We start from the raw sequence: 20,251 nt of genomic DNA on the forward strand, positions 1-20,251 counted from the left end.
GTCTGATTAGGAAGGATGGAATGATGTTAAAAAAGGGAAAATTTGGGTTGAATAATGGAGAAAACCTTTCTGAGAGGGAGCTGAACGGGGCTGAGGCATTGTTTCCCGGGGCAGCGGAGGAGCCCCATTGCTTGGGATGTTTAAAACTTCGGCTGGATGCAGACTAGACAGTAGGGAACAATCCTGCCCAGGGCCCTTGGGGATGGAGAGAAAGTGACCAAAGGGGCCTTCTCCAGCTCTGGTTTCTGGGGGTAGCAGCAGGAAGGCAACGGTGGATGAGCACAAAAAACGGTGACTCAAACTCTGAAACTCACAGACCACAGACGGCCACTTTCAGCTCCTCATCCTGGATGGTGATTTTCTTGGGCAGCTTCACCGACACCTCGTACTTGGGCAGCACTGAGGGAGAGAGACGGGCCAGACGTTGAACAGAGCAGAGGGAACAGGTGTACATCACTGTCACTACCCCACTGAGTGACAGACACAGCCTCTCTCCCTCCCCCCCCCCCCCGCAACGCATGGTGCCAGATCCTCAGCCTGCTATAAATCACTACAGCTCCATGCCCCTCAGTGCAGCTGAGCCAGTTTACACCAGCTGAGGATCCGACCAGGGACTGTGGAACTGAAGAGAAAGACACTGTAAACCCTACTCCCCTCCCCTTCGCTCCCCTTGCCCAACCCTGCCCGCCGGGCTGTCGTTGCTTCAGAGACTGTATTCCAAACTATGCGACGTAAGTGATACCTAGTGAGGGCCCGACTCCCCAGCGCACCGTCGTCACTCATCAGATTTAAAGGGCCACATTCACTGTGTGCTCTGGCTCCTGTGCTGCTCCGGTGAAGCAAAGCAGCCATAAGCCCGCTTACTTTGCATCCCTGCTGGAGTGGTACAAAGCAGACGGACTGCACCAGTGAATGTGACCCTGAAAGTTCAGCCATTTTAAACTTATCCCTGCATGAAAAGAGTTGGATAAAAGCTGTTTCATAACACGGTAAAAGCAAATATTGTTTCCTGCTGGCTGAGTACACAGACTGCATTCCCCTTCTGGCTGGGCACTAGAATGTCAAGTTTCAGCCCCAAAGTGAATTCTCTCAGGAGTTCTGAACTAACTGAATGAGGGGGTAATAATGGAAGAGAGACATTGACTGGGGGTGTGTGGAGGGGAGTGGAGAGCAAACTCAATAAGACAATGCTTCTCAAACTTTTGTACTGATGACCCCTTTCACATAGCAAGCCTTTGAGTGCAACCCCCCCCCCTTATAAATTAAAAACCCTTTGAAATATATTTAACACCATTATAAATGCTGGAGGCAAAGTGGGGTTTGCGGTGGAGGCTGACAGCTTGCGACCCCCCATGTAATAACCTCGTAACTCCCTGAGGGGTCCCGACCCCCAAGTTTGAGAACCCCTGCAATAATAAGAGCTGCTGTAGGTATAAGGCTCAGGCAAAAGCCAGCATGGCTTGGAGTGGCACACGCAGAGGCACCCCAAGCAAGGAGGTGGCAGTCTGTCCAGAGCCAGGTCACACTGGAACCAGTGAGATCGGCCCAGCTGGAGCACAGGCTGGTCACAGTGCCCGCACTGCCATGCTGACTGGTGTTCGGAGCTCTGCGGGTTTGCCTACAAGAGCACTGCTTTAAAGCCCTTCAGTTGCGATGCCCTGTGGTACCTATCCCGCAGTTCCCAGCACAGACCCCAGAAGCAGTGGATTCTGGGAAATTTCAGAATGCCCCGTCGGACAGCAGCGAGAGGCCTCGTGGAGCCACTGTTACTAAGCCATTCAGAATGAGCTGGCTCTTAGGCTTGCTGAGAGAAGGCTCTTGGAATGCATGTAAGTGGCTGAAGCATTTCTGTGGGACAATTCACAAGTAGTCGGGGTGGGGGCTGGAGTGGTACATTTCCCTAGACTAGACAGAGCTGTACTTTCTCTCTCCTTGGGTGATTAGTGGCAACCACTGTAATTAAGGTTGCAAAATGGGTTCTCTGAGAATCTACCACTCCTGCTGGCCTCATTTTCCTTTCCTCATAAACCTTCCAAAAGTTTGCCCTTTGAGGCTGATGTTTTCCAGTCTTGATCTCCAGCCAAAAAGTGTCTTTATTTATTTATTTTGAACGTTTGAAGATGTTCTGGGTGCCAGGGGCTGCAAGGACAAAGGTGTGAAGACCAGAGTGGGAGAAGGGGAGAAAGGAGAGGTGAGTTAAGCCAGTTTCATTGGCAGAGCACAGGGGAAGCAAACTGTGCCACTGTAATATAGCATTCACATAGTTTGTTCTGCATCCGTACCATATACTGCACACAACTGGTAGGAAAGACCCTACACAAAAATAAAGCTGCATTGTACTGAGACTGGAATCACAGCCCAAATCCAGTAGGCCCAAGGGATGGGCCTTTGTATTCAGACCCAGATACGCCCAGGCTTACAGTGAACAGTGACCCTGACAGTTCAGGTGCTGAAGAGAAAGCTACATACCACTGGATGCGGGCTCAGATCCTGATCCCTTAAAGTATCCAGTGTTTTCCTGGCCCATTCCTCAGATCACTCTTCACACATCTACACCCCAGACAATCCTGAACTGGATTTTTGTGCCTGGAATGGATGAATCCCAGACAGTTGCTCCTGCTTCCAACACCCCTCGCCCCAGCACGAGTGGGACCCTTCCTTACCGTATTCCTCCACAGTAAAGGAGTGTTCTAGATTGGTCCCCGTCTCTTTTTGCACCACCACATTGTAGGTGCCTTGAATGGGCTCGGAGGTGAGGGGGAAGGAGAGCTGGGTGAGGCCCCCATTTAACTCCACCTCTCGCCACTGGTACACGCGGTTCCTCTGCGGGTCCTAGAGGTGAGAAGAGCAGAAGGTCATAAGACAGGATGACTCTTAACCTTTCATTTACAGGCAGGGTGTCTACACAGCATGAGGCTGCAGAGCAGGGCAGTTGCAGTCCAATGTTTGGCAGAGATACAGGATATATACGATTATCTCCCTCTCCTATAGCTGAGGTTAGGGCACCTGGTGGCCAGCTCTGTACTTTCCCAGTAGTCTGTAAGGATTAACCAGTCAAATCCTGTGCAATCAGTGTGTAATTAAACAGCCAGATACCAGCACCGAATCTATTCCATTGTCTGCCCACCTGATCAACATGCCCACATCCATATGGAGTGGGCAAGGAGGGTGGGAGAGAGCAAGGCTAAGAGACCAATGCACAGACAGCAGGATGTGATGAGTTTCTAAAGCCTGGAAACTTTAATGTTATATTTGCAGTTCGAGAACTGGCAACTGGTCTGGCTGAGGATTGAAATACTCAAGTTACCTATGGGGCTGAGAAAACCCTCCCCATGCAGGTATGTGGAAGGCAATGGGCCATGGAAATACTAATCTGGTCTTAAATATGTTGTTTTGGGCTGTTACTCAATGCACAATATGTATGGGGGGTGGGGAATGTGGGAAGCCAATCTGAATAAATTAGACAAGGTCCTGAGTATGGTTTTGGGCAAGTTTGAAGGCAGGTCCAGAGGCTGGATCTGAAACTTCATCTCTGTAAAAGCTGAGTATTATTAATTACGAATTGATTATTAACAGGCCAAAGCAATGGAGCAAACCAGGTCTGACGTGACTAGATCCTAACCTGGTTCTGAATTCTGCAGCTCAGGCCCAACTCTAGTAGAAATCATCAAAGAGATTAAACTAAAAGCAATATATAGTTTGATGTGCCCTTTCCAGACTGCTCAGGAACATGTTTAATGTTCACACTCTTTCATTTTCTATCTGTTTACTCCTCTGTATCTTGGCTACCATCAAAAGTCTATTTACTTCAGATAGCCCCAGGTGACTGACTGACTGGAGAGGATTTATTTCATTCCCACTTTATCCCTGAGCCAAGTAACGGGGGATGTGAAAAGAAAAGGAGTACTTGTGGCACCTTAGAGACTAACAAATTTATTTGAGCATAAGCTTTTGTGAGCTACAGCTCACTTCATCGGATGCATGTAGTGGAAAATACAGTGGGGAGATTTTATATACACAGAGAACATGAAACAATGGGTGTTACCATACACACTGTAACCAGAGTGATCACTTAAGGTGAGCTATTACCAGCAGGAGGTGGGGGGGGAAGGGGGAACATTTTGCAGTGATATTTAAGGTGGACCATTTCCAGCAGTTGACAAGAACGTCTGAGGAACAGTGGGGGGTGGGGGAGATAAACATGGGGAAATAGTTTTACTTTGTGTAATGACCCATCCACTCCCAGTCTCTATTCAAGCCTAAGTTAATTGTATCCAGTTTGCAAATTAATTCCAATTCAGCAGTCTCTCGTTGGAGTCTGTTTTTGAAGTTTTTTTGTTGAAGTATTGCCACTTTTAGGTCTGTAATCGAGTGACCAGAGAGATTGAAGTGTTCTCCAACTGGTTTTTGAATGTTATAATTCTTGACGTCTGATTTGTGTCAATTTATTCTTTTACGTAGAGACTGTCCAGTTTGGCCAATGTACATGGCAGAGGGGAGTGACCTCTCATGGCTGACGGGGAGAGAGCAGGCCCTGTTTCCAAGAGACCCCACTAGGTGACACCGAAGGCAGAGTGGGTGAAAGGACCTTCAGCTGACAAGTCCCACTGCGCTGTCGCAGTTATTGAGAGTTGGCCCCACATTTAAGTCAAGTCAAAAGCGGGTAGCCCAGTGTGAGGCGGATCTGGAGATGAAATGACTATGTGACTCAGAGGAGGCTGGGAAAGAAGGTTTATAATTGGGCTTGTGCTGCCTTTGCCATCTTTATGATGGATATAGACAGAAGGCCTGAAAGCTTTTTCCACATGAAAAAAAAAAAAGTGTTTTTTCGCCCCCCTGCTTGTTGTTTTAACTTCAGAAATAGCAGGAATGCCACGTCTGATCTCCCCTGGTTTCTCACCAGATCTCAGATGTATTTATTGTGAGCGGCCACATCTTAACTGAAGGGGTGGGAGTTGGAAACAATTATAACAATAAAAAAAAATACCTAGCACTTTGCATCCATAGACCTCAACCCGCTTTACAAAGGAGGTCAGAATCATTATCCCTGTTTCACATCTGGGGAAACTGAGGTAGAGAGAAGTGAGCTTACTTCTTAAAATCACCAGTAGAAGGGTGGGAGAGTTACCAATAGAACCCAGGTCTCCTGAGTCCCACCACAGTTGTCTATCTAGGTCACACTGTCTCAACAGAGACAGTCTTTATCCCAACAGTTTTTTAATCATTGGAATTAAACAGCTGGCCACAAAAACAAACAACCCTAAATAATATTAGAGTCCTAAAGATCCCTTCCCATCTGAGGGGTTCAGTTTTCCTGCCACAGACTCGTATCATATCATCAACTCTCTAGTTCTCTTGTGCCCGCAGAGACTTCCAGGGTGGACAAGATCTGAACTTCTAATGGAAAAAGAAGCAGAAATAACAAACATAGGGCCCGTCTACATATAAAAGTTGTACTGCTTGAGCTATACTGGTGTAATGACACGAGTTCAATCCCCTAGTGTGGACACAGTTATACCAGGATAAAGGTGCCTTTGACCAGTATAGCTTATCCCTGTATGGGAAGGGGAATGAGCTATGCCAGTATAAGGCACCTCTGTGTTGGTATAACCGGGCCCATGCTAGCGGCTGCACTGGTTTAACTATTTTGGTATAAAATCCCACCCCTGACTGACACAGTTAAACTGGAATGAAATCTGTGTGCAGACCAGGGCTCACTTTCACAAAAGACCCTTTTCAGGCTCCTTTAAGCAACCTAAAGAAGCAGGAAAGGTCACGGGCCCATTTTCCCCCTTTGCAGGTCAGGTTCCAATGTTGCACTGCAGCTGAGGACTGAAATCTCTCGGGTGATCCAATGCTGAGATGATCCAATGATCACCCAGGGTGGGTGGGGTGAATGCAGGACTCTACTTCCTGTTCCCACAGACGCACCCTTACTTCCTTGCTCTGAGCCCCCTAGTGGCCGCACTACCCATTCACAATGAACACCGCACTACACACCCCCTCTGCTGTGGAGCACGGGAGTCTCCCCAGCCCCGCAGCAGCCCCAGCTTTCAGCTAGCGGCCGTGAGCGTAAAAATCAATGTGCCACTTACCTTGATGAAGACCAGTGGAAACTGTGGGGAAAACAGGGAAAAGCAGAGTTAGAAATACAGGTCAGACATGCACTGAGCTCATCTACCCTGTTCAGGGGACTTCTGTGTCTCTGCATTTCCCTCTGCCCCTTGCTCTCTGTTACTCAATGAGAAACTCCAGCGGGGCCTTTTAATGTTTTAGAGCCTGAACTGGTCAGTTTAACACAGCTGTGAAATTAAATACTTCGTTTTGCATTTAGAGGATTCAGGATAAAAATGTCAAACACACCCAAGTGACTTAGGAGCTGTCAAGGTTGATTCACCACTCTGGCACTTTGAGTGCAGAAGGTGAGGGCCCGCAAGGATTGCAAAAATTAATACTGGCCACTCCAGGCTGGTATTAAACTCCCAAGGTTATAGCTTCTCTGTGACCTTGGATGGGTAGATGTTGCCATGACCCAAATGCAAAAAATCTCTTTGAACCCAGGAAGGCACACTTGAGAATTCCTCTCTGTCGGGGACCCTCAAGCCCTTTCACCTCCGCCCCTGTCCAGGGAAGAGCTGAGAAGGAAAACAAAGGAAATCAGCAGTTGCCACCAGCTAATTAAACAATATATGCACAAACCTCTTAGGACACAAAAACCCAATCCTGTTCTTAAAAAAGGTAAATTTTATTAAAAAACGAAAAGAAAGAAAATACATCTGGAACATAGGCTATTGCTAGATTTTAAAAAGAGCAAATATAATAATTAAGCATCAAGATTGGTTTTCTTGAGGTCCTGCTTAAAGGTTACAAGCAAAACAAAAGCACCTGGGGTTAGCACAGAGGAGTCCACAAGCCATAAAGAAATAAAGCTAATCCTAGACATTCCCTGATCTACTTACATATCTGGGTTTTCAGATAAGTAGTTTCAAGGTATGATTTGATGATTTTTCATAACGGGTTTAAAGCTTCTTACAGCATTGCTGCTCTGTGTCTGCTCTCTCCGGAAAACAACAACAGACAGACAAAGGGAAAGTTTTTTCCCAATTTTAAGAAGTTCTAGCCTTCCCATTGGCTCTTTTGGTCAGGTGCCCACTCCCTTCCTTTTATTTATGGGCTTTTTTAACCCTTTACAGGTAAAGCAAGTAGAGAACAGCTACTAACGGATTTTGTACCTAACTGGCTGGCTGGGTGTCCATAAAAGGGAGCTACCCCCAACCCCGCTTCATTTATCATAGGAGCCTTTTTCAAAAGTGATTTAGGCACTTTAGGCCAGATCCACAAATGGACTTGTGTATCTACCTCCCGTTGATTTCAGTGGGAGTCAGGCACCTATGTACCTTTCAAGTTCTGTGGCTTAGGAGCCAAAGAGCCACTGACTTTCAGTGAGACTTGGGGGCAGATCTGTAAAAGTGTTTAGGTGCCTAACAATGCAGACAGGTACCTAGAGGAGTTTCCAAGAGCTGAGGTACCTAGTTCCCACCACAGCCAATGGGAGTTAGGCTCCTAATTGCCTACGTGCTCCTGAAAATCCACTATGCGCCTATCTGCATCTTTAGGCATCTAAATCCCTTTGGCAATCTGGCCCTGTCATAAACATACAGCTAAGGGTAGCATAAAATCCCTCCTTTACCTGTAAGGGATTAATCAGTTCCATTAACCTAGTTGGCACCTGACCAGAAGGACCAATGGGGAAAGAAGATACTTTCAAATTGGGGGTGGGGGGTTGTTTGTGCTCTTTGTTGTTCTCTCCGAGACAAAGAGAGAGATCAAGCAAGTAATCCAGCTTCTACTGAAATGATACATCTAAAATTACAGAAATTGTAAGTAATAGCAAGGAAATGTGTTAAGAGTATCTTTTGTTTTAGCTTGTGAATTTTCCCTGTGCTAAGAGAGAGGTTTATTCCTTTTTTTTTTTTTTTTTTTTTTTTTTTGGTAACTTTGAAGTTTTGCCTAGAGGGGAATCCTCTGTGTTTTTAAATCTTATTACCCTGTAAAATTAGCTTCCATCCTGATTTTACAGAGGTGCTTCTTCTACTTTTTTCTTTATAATAAAGTTCTGCTTTTAAGAATCTGATTGGGTTTTTAGTGTCCTAAAAACTCAAGGGTCTGGTCTGTGCTCACCTGGTTTACCTATCTGGTTGCTATATTATTCTCAAGCCTCCCCAGGAAAGGGGGTGAAGGGGCTTGGGGGGGGGATATTTTGGGGAAACAGGAACTCCAAGTGTTCCTTTTCCTGAAACTTTGTCTAACTCACTTGGTGGTGGCAGCAATACCGTCCAAAGACAAGGAATTTGTGCCTTGGGGAAGCTTTTAATCTAAGCTGGTGGAATATAAATTTAGGGGGTCTTTCATGTGGGTCCCCACATCTGTACCCCAGAGTTCAGAGTGGGGAGGGAACTTAGGTTTCTAAGTCACTGAAGCCCTTTGGAAAGTTGCTGGTTTTCAGGGCTTTCAGGTGGCAACTCAATTCTCTGTGTCCTGCTCTGCAGCATCAGGTGGGGCCTGCTGCTGGGATGTCTCCTGAGGGACCCCTGCTCCTGCACATGCAAACTCGCAGTGAGGTTGTGGAGGCGAGTCAGCTAGGTCACAGTGTATGATGTGCAGAAAGGTGTGACAGAGCCAGGTATAGGGGTCTTGAGGCCCAGTCACATGCCTTCCCACAAGACAGAAGTGATCTCCTCAGGGCCTGACTCACTGCTGGCCCACCCCTGGTGCTGTCACTCACACCCAGTGCAAATAGCTCAGTGGTTTGAGCATTGGCCTGCCAAACCCAGGGTTGCGAGTTCAATCCTTGAGGGGACCATTTAGGGGTCTGGGGCAAAAATTGGGGATTGCTCCTGCTTTGAGCAGGGGGTTGGACTAGATGACCTCCTGAGGTCCCTTCCAACCCTAACCTTCTATGATTCTATGAAAGTGAGGCACACAGAACAAGCCTCATTTGACGTTTTATGCCCACTTTGCTCTGGTGTTAATAATGCCGCAAGGTGCACGGCACTGGGGAATCAGGCCCTTAGGATGTTCCTAAAGCCACTACTGAAAGTCTCTGATTTCCAGTCCTATGAAATGGAGAAGCCCAGTGCTTAATTTGTGCCAGGGCTGAGCCCCAGTATCTCCAGGCTTGGCAGTTCATAGCCCCGCACCTCTAGGCTTGGCAGTAAATAGCCCCGGCATCTCTAGGCTTGCCGCGTCACTTATGAAAGTAAAAAAAAATTGTTTGAGCCCCCAGCACCTTTACAAATTAAGCACTGGAGAAGCCAGTTATTCCAATCTTGCTCTGCATGTTGAGACCAATGGTTTCTTCTTTGACAGTTATTCTTTACAATTCTGTTCAAAGCACTAACTTCTCCGGTAGAGTTTTATGTTTCCTTGTGATCAGATGAAGTGATCAGAATCTCCTTGTTACACTAGCATGCTCCTTCACCTTCAGAATAATGATCATCTTTTGCCTCTGGAGATTCATCTGCCCTGCTGCTCATTCCCTCTGCCCCGAATTCCTGTTCCCTATATTCAGAGGGCCCATAAGGATGCCACAAACAGAGGATTATGATTTTTAAGATGTAACACAGAAGATAGAGGGAGGTTCTTAGCTCCACCAACTGTGAGCAATTTATCATGTAGGACAGAATTATAGAATCACAGAAATGTAGGGCCAGAAGGGACCTCCAGAGATCATCTAGTCCATTCCCTGCACTGAGGCAGGACCAAGTAAACCTAGACCATCCCTGACAGTTGTTTGTCCAACCTGTTCTTACAAACCTCCAATGATGGGGATTCCACAACCTCCCTTGGTAACCTGTTCCAGTGCATAACTATCCTTAGAGTTAGAAAGGTTTTCCTACTTTATAGTCTAAATCTCTCTTGTTGCCAACAAAATCAATTACTTCTTGGACATGGAGAACAACTGATCACTGTCTCCTTTATAACAATGTTTTACATATCTGATTATTATTGTCAGGTCCCCCCTCAGCTGTCTCTTCTCTATACTAAACAGGCCCAATTCTTTCAACCTTTCCTTATAGATCAGGTTTTTGAAACATCTTATTATTTTTTGCTCTCCTCTGGACTTTTTCCAATTTACTTACTTCTGGCAACATGATCCTAACAGGACAATTTCCATTCCCTGCTCCAGGGAAAAGATGAACATCCTCCCCAAGATCTTTGCCAAGACAATCTCAGAATCAGCTTAGCCTCACTGGCCAAATTTTGCTCCCAGTAACTGGTCTTAGTCTGAGGCATTACTAATGCACTAATGCACAATTTAGGCTCTCACATCAACTCCAGTTCCCATGAAGTCAGTGGAGTTGTTCCAGATTGACAGTGGTACAAATGAGATCGGAATGTGGCCCAGCATCTCAGAGCAAGGATCATCCCATCTAAACATTTCTTTAATCCTACTTCCTCTTGGGGTATTTCCAAGAGGCAGGAAGCAGACAGGAAGCAACCTCATAATCTCCTCTGTAGCTGGGCTGCTTGTGGAGAGGATCCCATTTGGGAGCCAGGATTATTGGCTATTTTAGTAGATGTCCATAAATCCACTTCAGAGGGATTTAGTCTCTGAACAGTCACTCTGGAAAAACATTGTGGGGTTCCACATTATAGCAACTTTGTGACCATCTCTGATATCATGACTGTCACTCTACCATACACCATGGCCTTTCAAAACTCATGGCAACAGCAGAAGGCACAGAACTCTGACCCATCTGCCCAGGCCTCAACCATGGAATCCAAAGAAGAATCTATGTTAGCTGTTCGCAACATAAGGCCTATGGCTAAGGCTACGATTTCAGCACAGAAATTTTTAGTAAATTTCACAACAGCGGTGTGGGAGAAAAAACGGTAAGTTATGGCAAGGTCACCAAATAATGTAGTTTGCACTACATCAACATAAAAAGAGTATAGTGAGGGTGCTGAAAGGGGAGGCCCGGGGTGGGGAGCATGCTGTGCTCACCCTGCAGCGGCAGCTCCTGTCCTGCAGTACTGAGCCCGACTCCCCATTTTGGGCATTGGGACCCGGTGCATGGGGTCACAGTTCCACTCAGGTTTGGCCCGTCCACCCCTCTACAGATGGAGAAGGAGGGTCAGATAGGCCAAACCTGAGTGGGGCTGCATTCCCATGTGCCAGGTCACAACACCACTTGGTTTGGGGGCTAATCAAATGAGTTTTTACAGCCATATCCAAGATTTCATGGATTTTATTGAAATTCACAATTTCTGTGACCACTGTGGCAACAAAGTAGTAGCCTTATGACACACAATTGTGCATTTCAGATTCCAACCAGTAGAGGGCAGTGGTGCATTTACACACTAGCCAGCTTTATAGTATTGTAATATAATATACTAATTCATATTGTGCCATAAAGGGACATATTCTGTCCTATGTACACGCTGTCAATGAAGGAGAATGGAGTGTAAATCATGGCAGAAACTGATCCCCACGTAGAAGAAGTGGGGAGTCAGATGGGATTATTTGATTTACCGAGTTGCTTTTACGGCTCTAGAAGGATGTTTATAGAAATAAGTTCCTCAGGACTCACAAAGGACTTTAATGGGGTCATCATCAGCACTCACCAAGTCAGCCATGGAAACTGATCAGCGATCTGACCTACCTTCACATTCAGAGGACGGAAGTCTTCGTCCAGAGAGACGATCCGAAACAGAACTGCAGAGGGCATGATTGAGAGAGGAAGAGATTTTCACTGTTACACCTGCAGCCACTCACACAGGGACCATCAGTCATTGAGGCAGCTGCTGTGTGCATGCCTGGCCCAGATACAATGATCCATGGACACATGGCAAGGTTGGACGCATGCACCACACTCCCCTCTGTGACTAGCGGGGAGGCGGTGGAAAGGCAGGTTTACTGCCAGCCATACTAACTTGGTGATGAGTTGTGGGGTCTCTGGGGAAGCAGGGAGGATTTCCTGCCTTGTATATAATTCCCCACCCGACTCCTTGTACCTGTTTGTCCCGGTTTGTAGATGGGTTTGTCCGTCTGGACAAAGACCAGGCTCTCTGAGTTCTTGACCAGCACCGATTTCCGGCTCCTGAACTCCAGCGTCGGCCCCTTCACCAGCACCGTGAGAAACGCTGCTGATGAGCTGCTGGACTTTGGAACCTGGAGAAAAGCAAAAGAGCCGCTGCCTTAGAGACTCTCCCCTCTGCACTGAGCCTTTGGAGGCTGGAGTTGTACATGAAACCCAACCATAAAGGTCACCACATACCTACCAGAATCAGGGATTGTGGGGTCTGGGGAAAGAAAGCCAGGCTCTGCCAGTCTCACCTCACCCTGGTTTTGCAGGACTCTTCTCCTCCATTCCCACTAATGTCTCCTTTATGCTGCCAGAATCTTTGCAGTGATGGGGCCTCCACCATCTCCTCCAGAGGAGACTCTTCCTGCCACCCACTGCCATCCCCTCCCAACCAGGGGTCTCTGACTCCTCCACCCCAGTAGCTCATATCTTAAGAACTTCCCCCAGTGTCTTAGTCTCAGCTTTTCCTTCTGCTCATCACCCCTTGTGCTGCCTCTTGCGAAGACTGGGGATCATTTCTCTTCCCTCATTATGCTCCTTCCTCAAAGGGATTGATGGACTGTGATCATGTCCCCACAGCTGTGGATCCCAGTGATGGAGGAAAACGCGAAGCTACATCTGATTAATTACTTCTGTGCTGGGTCCATTTTCTTCTACTGTCCCCCCAGCCAGCCTTGAGAGCTGCAGGGAGAAATCCTGGACTGGCCCCCGGGAGAGGCACAAGATGAGCTCAAGGACGTCGATGGTCTGGAGGAAGTTCTGTAACCTCCTCCTTCCATGGCTTTCTTTCCGGTCTCACTCAGAGGCTTGTGGAGCCCCCTGAGAAATGGGAGGCCAGGCTGCAGCCATAAGGTCAGCACTGACTCAGAGAGAAAACCACCCAACAAAGCCAGCCACACCACAGCCTGTAGCAGAGCCCCTCCCAGCATTGTGCCGGGCACTGAGCTCAGCACCAACTGAAGATCACTCCTCTGAGTCACCCACAGCACTGCCAGCAGGAACTGTGGTTTTCCTTGAATGTCTCCTACCTGAGCCTCTCTCTGTTTGTGATTTCTGATGGTGTCAGGCCTTGCAGGGGTTGGTCCCAGGCTGTCACTATCTTACAGACTCAGGTAATAAACCCTGTGGGAGTCAGATACTCACCGTGAACGGGATGCACTTGAACACGTCCTTCTCCGACACCACATCTGCGATCAGGCTCCTGTTCGCCCCTGCATATTCCAGCGTGGCGCTCAGCGTCACAGACTCGTTCAGGTGGGTCAGCTGGATACAGACCTTTTCAGGAACGTTGGTGTGGATCAGAAAGGGCACTAGCACCATGTACTGCCTGGGAAGGGGAAGGTCACAGGTCAGAGAGGCGGGGATGGGGAATGGAGAAGGTACTGATGAAAGGGCATGGGCAAGTGTGACAGCCGAATCCCCAACCATCCATCCACACTGTAATTTGTACATACAGGATGGTGAATTTCGTTTTGTTTTTGTAACATACTAGCTGGTCTGCTCAGTCAGCCAGGAACCTAGGACACCCCCTGGAGCGAAGGAACTAGCTCTGTGCTAGCAGCGATTGCTGTCCAAGGGCTGTTTGTTCAGGCTCCCAGCAGGGCGTGGAGATGGCTTGAAAAGTTCCAGGCTGTTAATTGATGTTTGTGTATCCCACAGCCCCTCGCTGTATTATCTGAACAGCGGGGAGGGAGCTCAGATGAAATGCTTGTTGTACCTCCATGGAGACTGGCAGGCAGTTACAGAGGAGTGTGGATCAGGGCTTTTAATCTAACCCCCTCTCTAGCTGTCTGTCGATCTAGGTGTGTCACCAGCTGCCCTCAGTAATGGAGAGATACAAATGTAGGGATGGCTGTGTGCGATGATATCTGAATGTAGGGAATGGCCATTGTGCTAAAGGGGCAGAGTGACCTACTGTACAGGGATTTGGCCAGAAAACTCATTGCTATTCCTGGGTCTGTCAGTGACCTGCTGTGTGCTACTGGGCGTCACTTCTCTGTGCCTCAGTTTCCCCATTTCTCATATGGGGATCCTGAAGATGCTGCTTATGCCCCCCTTTAATGTGCATGTAGATCTCTGGATGAAAAGTGCTAGCTTACAAGTTCAAATGTTAATGAGGACTTTACCCAGCTTGGCTCGCCCCTCACCAGCAATGACAACAACAGAGTAATTTGGGCTACAGAATAGAGTTGCCAACTTTCTATTTGGCAGAAAACCTAACACCCTTGCCATACCCCCTACCCCGCCCCTTCTCCGAGGCCCCACCCCTGCTCACTCCATCCCCCCTCCCTCCATTGCTTGCTCTCCCCCACCCTCACTCATTTTCACCAGTCTGGGGCAGGTGGTTGGGGTGTGGGCTCTGGGGTGGAGACAGAGTTGAGGGGTTCAGAGTGCAGGAGGGGACTCTGGGCTGGGGCAGGGGATTGGGGTGCGGGAGGGAGTGAGGGCTCCAGCTGGGGGTGCGGGCTTTGGGGTGGGGATGAGGGGTTTGGGGTGCAGTAGGGGGCTCAGGGCTGGGGCAGGGGGCTGGAGTGTGGGAGGGGGTTTGGGATGCAGGCTCTGGGCAGTGCTTACCTCAGGAGGCTCCCAGAAAGCTGCCAGCCTGTCTGGCTCCTAGGCAGAGGTACAGCGAGGTGGCTCTGCAGTCTCCACGCTGCCCCTGCATGCAGGTGCCACTCCGCAGTTTCCATTGACCGCAATTCCTGGCCAATGGGAGATGCGGACCCAGCGCTGGGAGGAGGGAGGGAAGCAGCGTGCAGAGCTCCCCTGGCCACCCCTAAGCCTAGGAGTCAGATGGAGATGCCGGCAGCTTTCTGGGAGCTTTGCAAAGCTAGGCAGGCACCCTGCCTGCCCTGCTGCAGGTGGCCAACCAGACTTTTAATGGCCCAGTCGGCAGTGCTGACCAGAGCCGCCAGCATCCCTTTTCAAGCAGGCATTCTGGTCAAAAACTGGATGCCTGGCAACCCTACTACAGAAGGCTGCAGCCTGCTGACTCAGAGCAGAGATGCTGGCAGAGCGTCACTGCTGGGAGGCTGGACATGCAGCAGCATGAAGCCCCCTGGGACACCCAGCTTTCTGCCGGGGGGCTGTTCATCTTGCTTAGCCAAGATTTCAAAATGACAAGGTCAGGTAGGAGTAGCCTTAACCTGGCTCTGATTAAATTCCTCTTCGCCCTTTGTTAGGCCTGAGCCAAAGCCCATTGAAGTCAATAGGACTCTTTCCATTCACCTCACTGGGCTTTGGATCAAGCCCTGTGTGATTTTCTCTCTATCTTCAATCTCAGCCAATAAAGGCTGGGAGCTGATTCTTCCCTGCCTGGCACCTGGTGCAGAGTGAGTGCAAAGGGGGCCTGAAATCGGCCCTTCTGCTCTGATAGCATTTGACACCCACTCTGCCAGACACTGCATGGCACACACTTCTCTCTCTGGGGTGAGGATGTCAGAAGGAACAACATGTGACAGTCGTCTAGCTTAACACTCTAGTGGCAGGCTCGCTGGTACTGCAGTGATTAGCACGGTATGAGAACCTACATAGAATAGAGACCAACAGCTGAGCCGTAAGAAGGCAGCAGGCAGTTTCCTGCAGTTGCACCTTATGGCTGCTAGAGGCAGCTGTGGCATTTGCTGAGCAGGTAGCCAGCTGCCTCCTCTCTCCCTGCTGGATCAGAGCAAGTGGCCTGGAGGTGATGGCAGAGGCTGCAGAAGCTGGCTGGGGCAAAAGCACAATGTGAGTAGGGTTACCATATTTGAACATTCAAAAAAGAGGACAGTCCACAGGGCGGTGGGGTAACCTTCGCTGTTGCAGCTGCCCTCCCGGATGTTTTTAGATATTTAAATAGGTCCATATTTTCCCGGGAGGAATTTTTAAAATTTAAAAATTCCTCCCGGATGCCGATTTAAGAACCAAAAAGCCGGACATGTCCGGGAAAATACGGACGTATGGTAACCCTAAATGTGAGGGGTCTGATATTGGCCGCCACCACCCCCCTGTACAACCCCTCAGCCCCCATCAATCTGTACAGCCCAATGCGATGCAGGAGTTCCAGCCCCAGCAGCCTTACCACTCCAGCAGCTCTGCCCCCAGAGACCTTTCAGCATTGACTTTCCATAGCTGCCATGTGTTGTTGAGCTCCTTGGCCAGCCCTCCTCCCCTCTGCTTGGGGCAGGGTTTGTCGACCATGAGCTTAAATTTATTCTCATATGCAAAGTATTCACAAATATGCAAATTATTTCATTAAAATGTGTATAAAATGCCTCACACAGAGCAGAATAGACTTGGTGACAGTGCCTCATGTTGTGTTCTTCCTCTGCCCTTTCAGCAAGAACAAATTTTCGTCTAGACTGAGAGAATGAGATAGGACAAAAGGCAGGTCTTGGTAAGACAGATGGAGAGAGAAGAGCGGGGCCTCTCCTGTAGGATGCAACTGAACACAAAATGGCAGCTGCTTCTGCAGCACAGAGGGGGTCTTCTCTCCATTTAAAGGTGCAAGACGCAGACAAGTCTGACCAGATGAAACTACATGCTCAGAGTGGAACAGAGCGAGGCAAAAGAATTCAGAGGGAACCATTTTCTGTCAGAAAATGCAGCTTCGTCATAATGGAGACAATTTGCAGGAGCGTGTCAATTTTGACAACATTTTGAATGGGAAAATGTCTAAATGAATTGTTTTGACTTTCTCATTTAAATAGCGTAAAAATGTTTTGACTTTTATATTATGATATGAATGTTATAGAATATTAAATATAATACATTATGATGTGCAACGTTTTATATTACAGGTTTCAGAGTAACAGCCGTGTTAGTCTGTATTCGCAAAAAGAAAAGGAGTACTTGTGGCACCTTAGAGACTAACCAATTTATTTGAGCATAAGCTTTCGTGAGCTACACGAGCTCACGAAAGCTTATGCTCAAATAAATTGGTTAGTCTCTAAGGTGCCACAAGTACTCCTTTTCATTTTATATTACAGTACAATGTTTTGACATTATCAAAAGGTAAGTGTTTAGATTTTCTGAATAAAATTTTTCTGGGATTTCCATTCCATGAAAAGTTTGGACTGTGTGTTCCAATTTGCAATGAAACCAATTTTTGAAATGTCAGAATTTCTGGCAGGGTGGCAATTCAAAACAATATGGAGTGAATTGGATTAAGAGATCTGACATTGGAGTTATGGAACTAGATCTATCTAGGGTGACCAGGTGACCGGAACACCCAGTCGAAAAGGCATACTGGTGGCTCCTGTCAGCACTGCTGACCGGGCTGCTGACTGTCTGGTTGGCGGCGCCACGCAGCGGGGCTGGCAGGCTCCATGCTAACCTCCACTCCACACGGCTCCCAGGGAACAGCCAGCATGTCCCCCCTCCGGCTCCTATGTGTAAGTGCAGCCACGGGGCTTTGCAAGCTGCCTCCACCCCCAACACCGCCCCCAGAGCTTCCATGGGCCAGGAACCATGGCCAATGGGAACGGCAGGGGCGGTGCCTGCGGATGGAGTAGTGCTCAGAGCTGCCTGGCCGAGCCTCTGCGTAGGAGCCGGAGGGGGGACATGCTGCACCCCCAAACCAAACCCCGCCCCAGACTCGATACTCCTCCTGCCCTCTGAACCCCTCAATCCCAGCCCGGAGCACCATCCTCCACCCCAACCCCATCATCCTCAGCCCCACCCCAGAGTCCGCACCCCCAGCTGAAGCCCTCACTTCCCCCCACATTCCCCAACTCCTGCCCCAGCCCTGAACCCCCTCCCACTCTCCAAACCACTCAGTCCCAGCCCGGAGCACACTCCTGCACCCCAAACCCCTCATGCCCAGCCCCACCCAGAGCCTTACCCCGCATGCCTCAACCCCAGCCCAGAGCCCCCTCCTGCACTCTGAACCCCCCAGCCGGGAGCCCCTTCCTGCACCCCAAATCCCTCATCTCCAGCCCCACATCAGAGCCCTCACCCCTAGCCAAAGCCCTCACCCCCCCACACCGCAACCCCTACCCAGGCCTGGAGTCCCTTCCCGCACCCTGAACCCCTCATTTCTGGCCCCACCCCAGAGCCTGCACCCCCAGCTGCAGCCGTCACCCCCTCCTGCACCCCAGTCCCCTGAGCCAGCCTGGTGAAAATGAGCAAGTGAGTGAGGGTGGGGAAAGCGAACGAGAAAGGGAGGGGGGATGGAGTGAGCAGGGGGCGGGACATGGTTGGCGCCTTGGAGGAGGGGGAAGGGCAGAGGTCAGGGCAAGGGTGTTCAGTTTTGTGCAAATAGAAAGTTATCAACCCTAGATCCATTGCCTGCTGAATCAGGGGATTGTAAATTGTACCTGCTCATGTACACCAGCGAGGAGGGGTGCTGCCCCCAGGACAGGGGAATGCCCACTGGAGGGCAAATGTTCTAATCTATGCCGGGCTCCAGGGGAAGTCTCTGCCAGTCGACACTGCCAAAGGGATGCTCTGAGTCTGCCCAGCTCCTGGCTGAGCTTGGCCACGCGCCCTCTTCAGGCCCCTCAATGGAGGCGAGGTTGCAGCCAAGTTGCTAGTTTGCAGTGCCCCAGGTGGATATTCCGGCAGAGTGTGCCACAGCCAGGGTCTGTGCTGACAGACAGGAATCTAGGTCACTGACTCTCTTTGGGAACAAGCACAGTCTGTGGCTGCCAAGGGAAGCAAACTGGCTTTAAAGAAGAGGAGAAAAGATCAACACTTTTCTGAGCTCTCCCTCACAGGCAAGGAAACTGGAATAACAGGGGGGCTGCAGGGCAGGACTGAGGGGCATTGGCAGAGCTGTGTGGGGAGCCCAGGACTGGAATGGCAGGGGGGCTGCAGGGCAGGTCTGAGTGGCATTGGCAGCGCTGTGAGGGGGATGAAGGAAAGCAAAGAGAAGACAGCACGAGCCCCCTCTGCATGTGCAGCTTACGGTTCAGCGGTGGGCGACGTGTCTCCAGGGAGGAGGAAGAGGAGCAGGAGGAAGATGTTCGGGCCACCGGGCAGCCTGTCCTTGCCCATGGTGCAGAGCGAGGATGGTGAGTGAGGCAGACACACAGCCTTGTCCGCTGGCTCCCTGCACCCTGGCTGTCCGCTGGGTCCGCCCCTTTATACCTCTCTCTGCAAACAGCCCCCGGGAGGGGCGAGACAAGGGCAGGGGACCAGGACCATTTGGGCAATGGAATGAGGTACGTGAGGAGGAGCCAGAGCCAATCTTAACTCATGGCACAGAAAATATCCCTGGCCAGACCCTGAGAAACTGATCACTCTCGTTACAGTCGGTATGGTAACACCCATTGTTTCCTGTTCTCTGTGTATATAAAATCTCCCCACTGTATTTTCCACTACATGCATCCGATGAAGTGAGCTGTAGCTCACGAAAGCTTATGCTCAAACAAATTTGTTAGTCTCTAAGGTGCCACAAGTCCTGCTTTTCTTTTTTTGGGGAGAAGAATATTTATTGGAGGTGTTCATGTGAGACATTGTCCTGTGTCTGAACCATTCACCCCCATCCCCTCTTTGTATCACTCCAGCAGCACTGTGCGGTGGTTGGAGAAGCCCTTTAGCTCATTACTGGGCCAGTCCAGCATTCTGTGGGGACTGGAACAAACTCCCCAAATCCTGCCCAGCGTTTCCAGAGAAACCTTTTCCGTCCCCATTCCCAGTACTACCAACCACAAGAGATCAAAAAGCGCAAGTCAGACCCTCAACATCATCAGATTGGCCCCCCCAAAATCTTAAGGTTCTATATAAAGAAAGACACCGTTGTGGTTTTGGTCTTTTGAACTCCCCGTGCCCCTCCCCCGTGTGTGTGTTTGACCCACTCTACCAGAGGTTTGGGTTAAGGGGATTTGGGGCCCTGCTGCAGGAGCTCTCACCCCCACATCTGCCTGTCCCATGTCCAGGCATTAATCCTGTTCCCCAACCCCCATCAGTTCCCCAAGCAGCCCCCTTCAACCTCATGTCAGTTCTTACTGGGTCTCTTCACCCCTCGTTCTCCAAGGCCTGACGGGGAGGGGCTTGCAGTGGGGTCCCCACTCCTTCTCCCAGGCTGGAGGGGTACCAGGGCTCTTCCCCCCTCCCCCTTCCCAGACCAGATGCAGAAGGGAGGAGAGGGGCGTGGGGAGGAGCAGAGGAGCCATCTGGAGCGGCTGGGTTCTTTGCTCCCCTCTCCCCGCTCCCCTCCTGTGAGAATGGTGATTGGAGGG

At 49.6% G+C, this 20,251-nt stretch overlaps 1 protein-coding gene across 2 annotated transcripts in view; it reads right to left on the reverse strand.

Annotated features, from left to right (window-relative positions):
* Positions 1-19,285, reverse strand: part of LOC102942365 (alpha-2-macroglobulin) — a 55,900-nt gene extending 36,615 nt beyond the window's left edge. Inside the window, exons 1-7 of one of the 2 annotated variants that reach the window (XM_037912689.2) lie at positions 18,976-19,285; positions 13,233-13,416; positions 12,019-12,175; positions 11,667-11,719; positions 6,096-6,116; positions 2,664-2,832; positions 315-399 (exon numbers count right to left, since the gene is read on the reverse strand). In XM_037912689.2, coding sequence (XP_037768617.1) covers positions 315-399; positions 2,664-2,832; positions 6,096-6,116; positions 11,667-11,719; positions 12,019-12,175; positions 13,233-13,416; positions 18,976-19,064 — 758 coding nt within the window. In that variant the 5' untranslated portion in view covers positions 19,065-19,285. The remainder of the gene's footprint in view (positions 1-314; positions 400-2,663; positions 2,833-6,095; positions 6,117-11,666; positions 11,720-12,018; positions 12,176-13,232; positions 13,417-18,975) is intronic. The other variant, XM_043521963.1, reaches the window with a different exon arrangement.
* Positions 19,286-20,251: the final 966 nt, after the last annotated feature.

This window comes from Chelonia mydas, chromosome 1, assembly GCF_015237465.2.
Source record: "Chelonia mydas isolate rCheMyd1 chromosome 1, rCheMyd1.pri.v2, whole genome shotgun sequence".
NCBI lineage: Eukaryota > Metazoa > Chordata > Testudines > Cheloniidae > Chelonia > Chelonia mydas.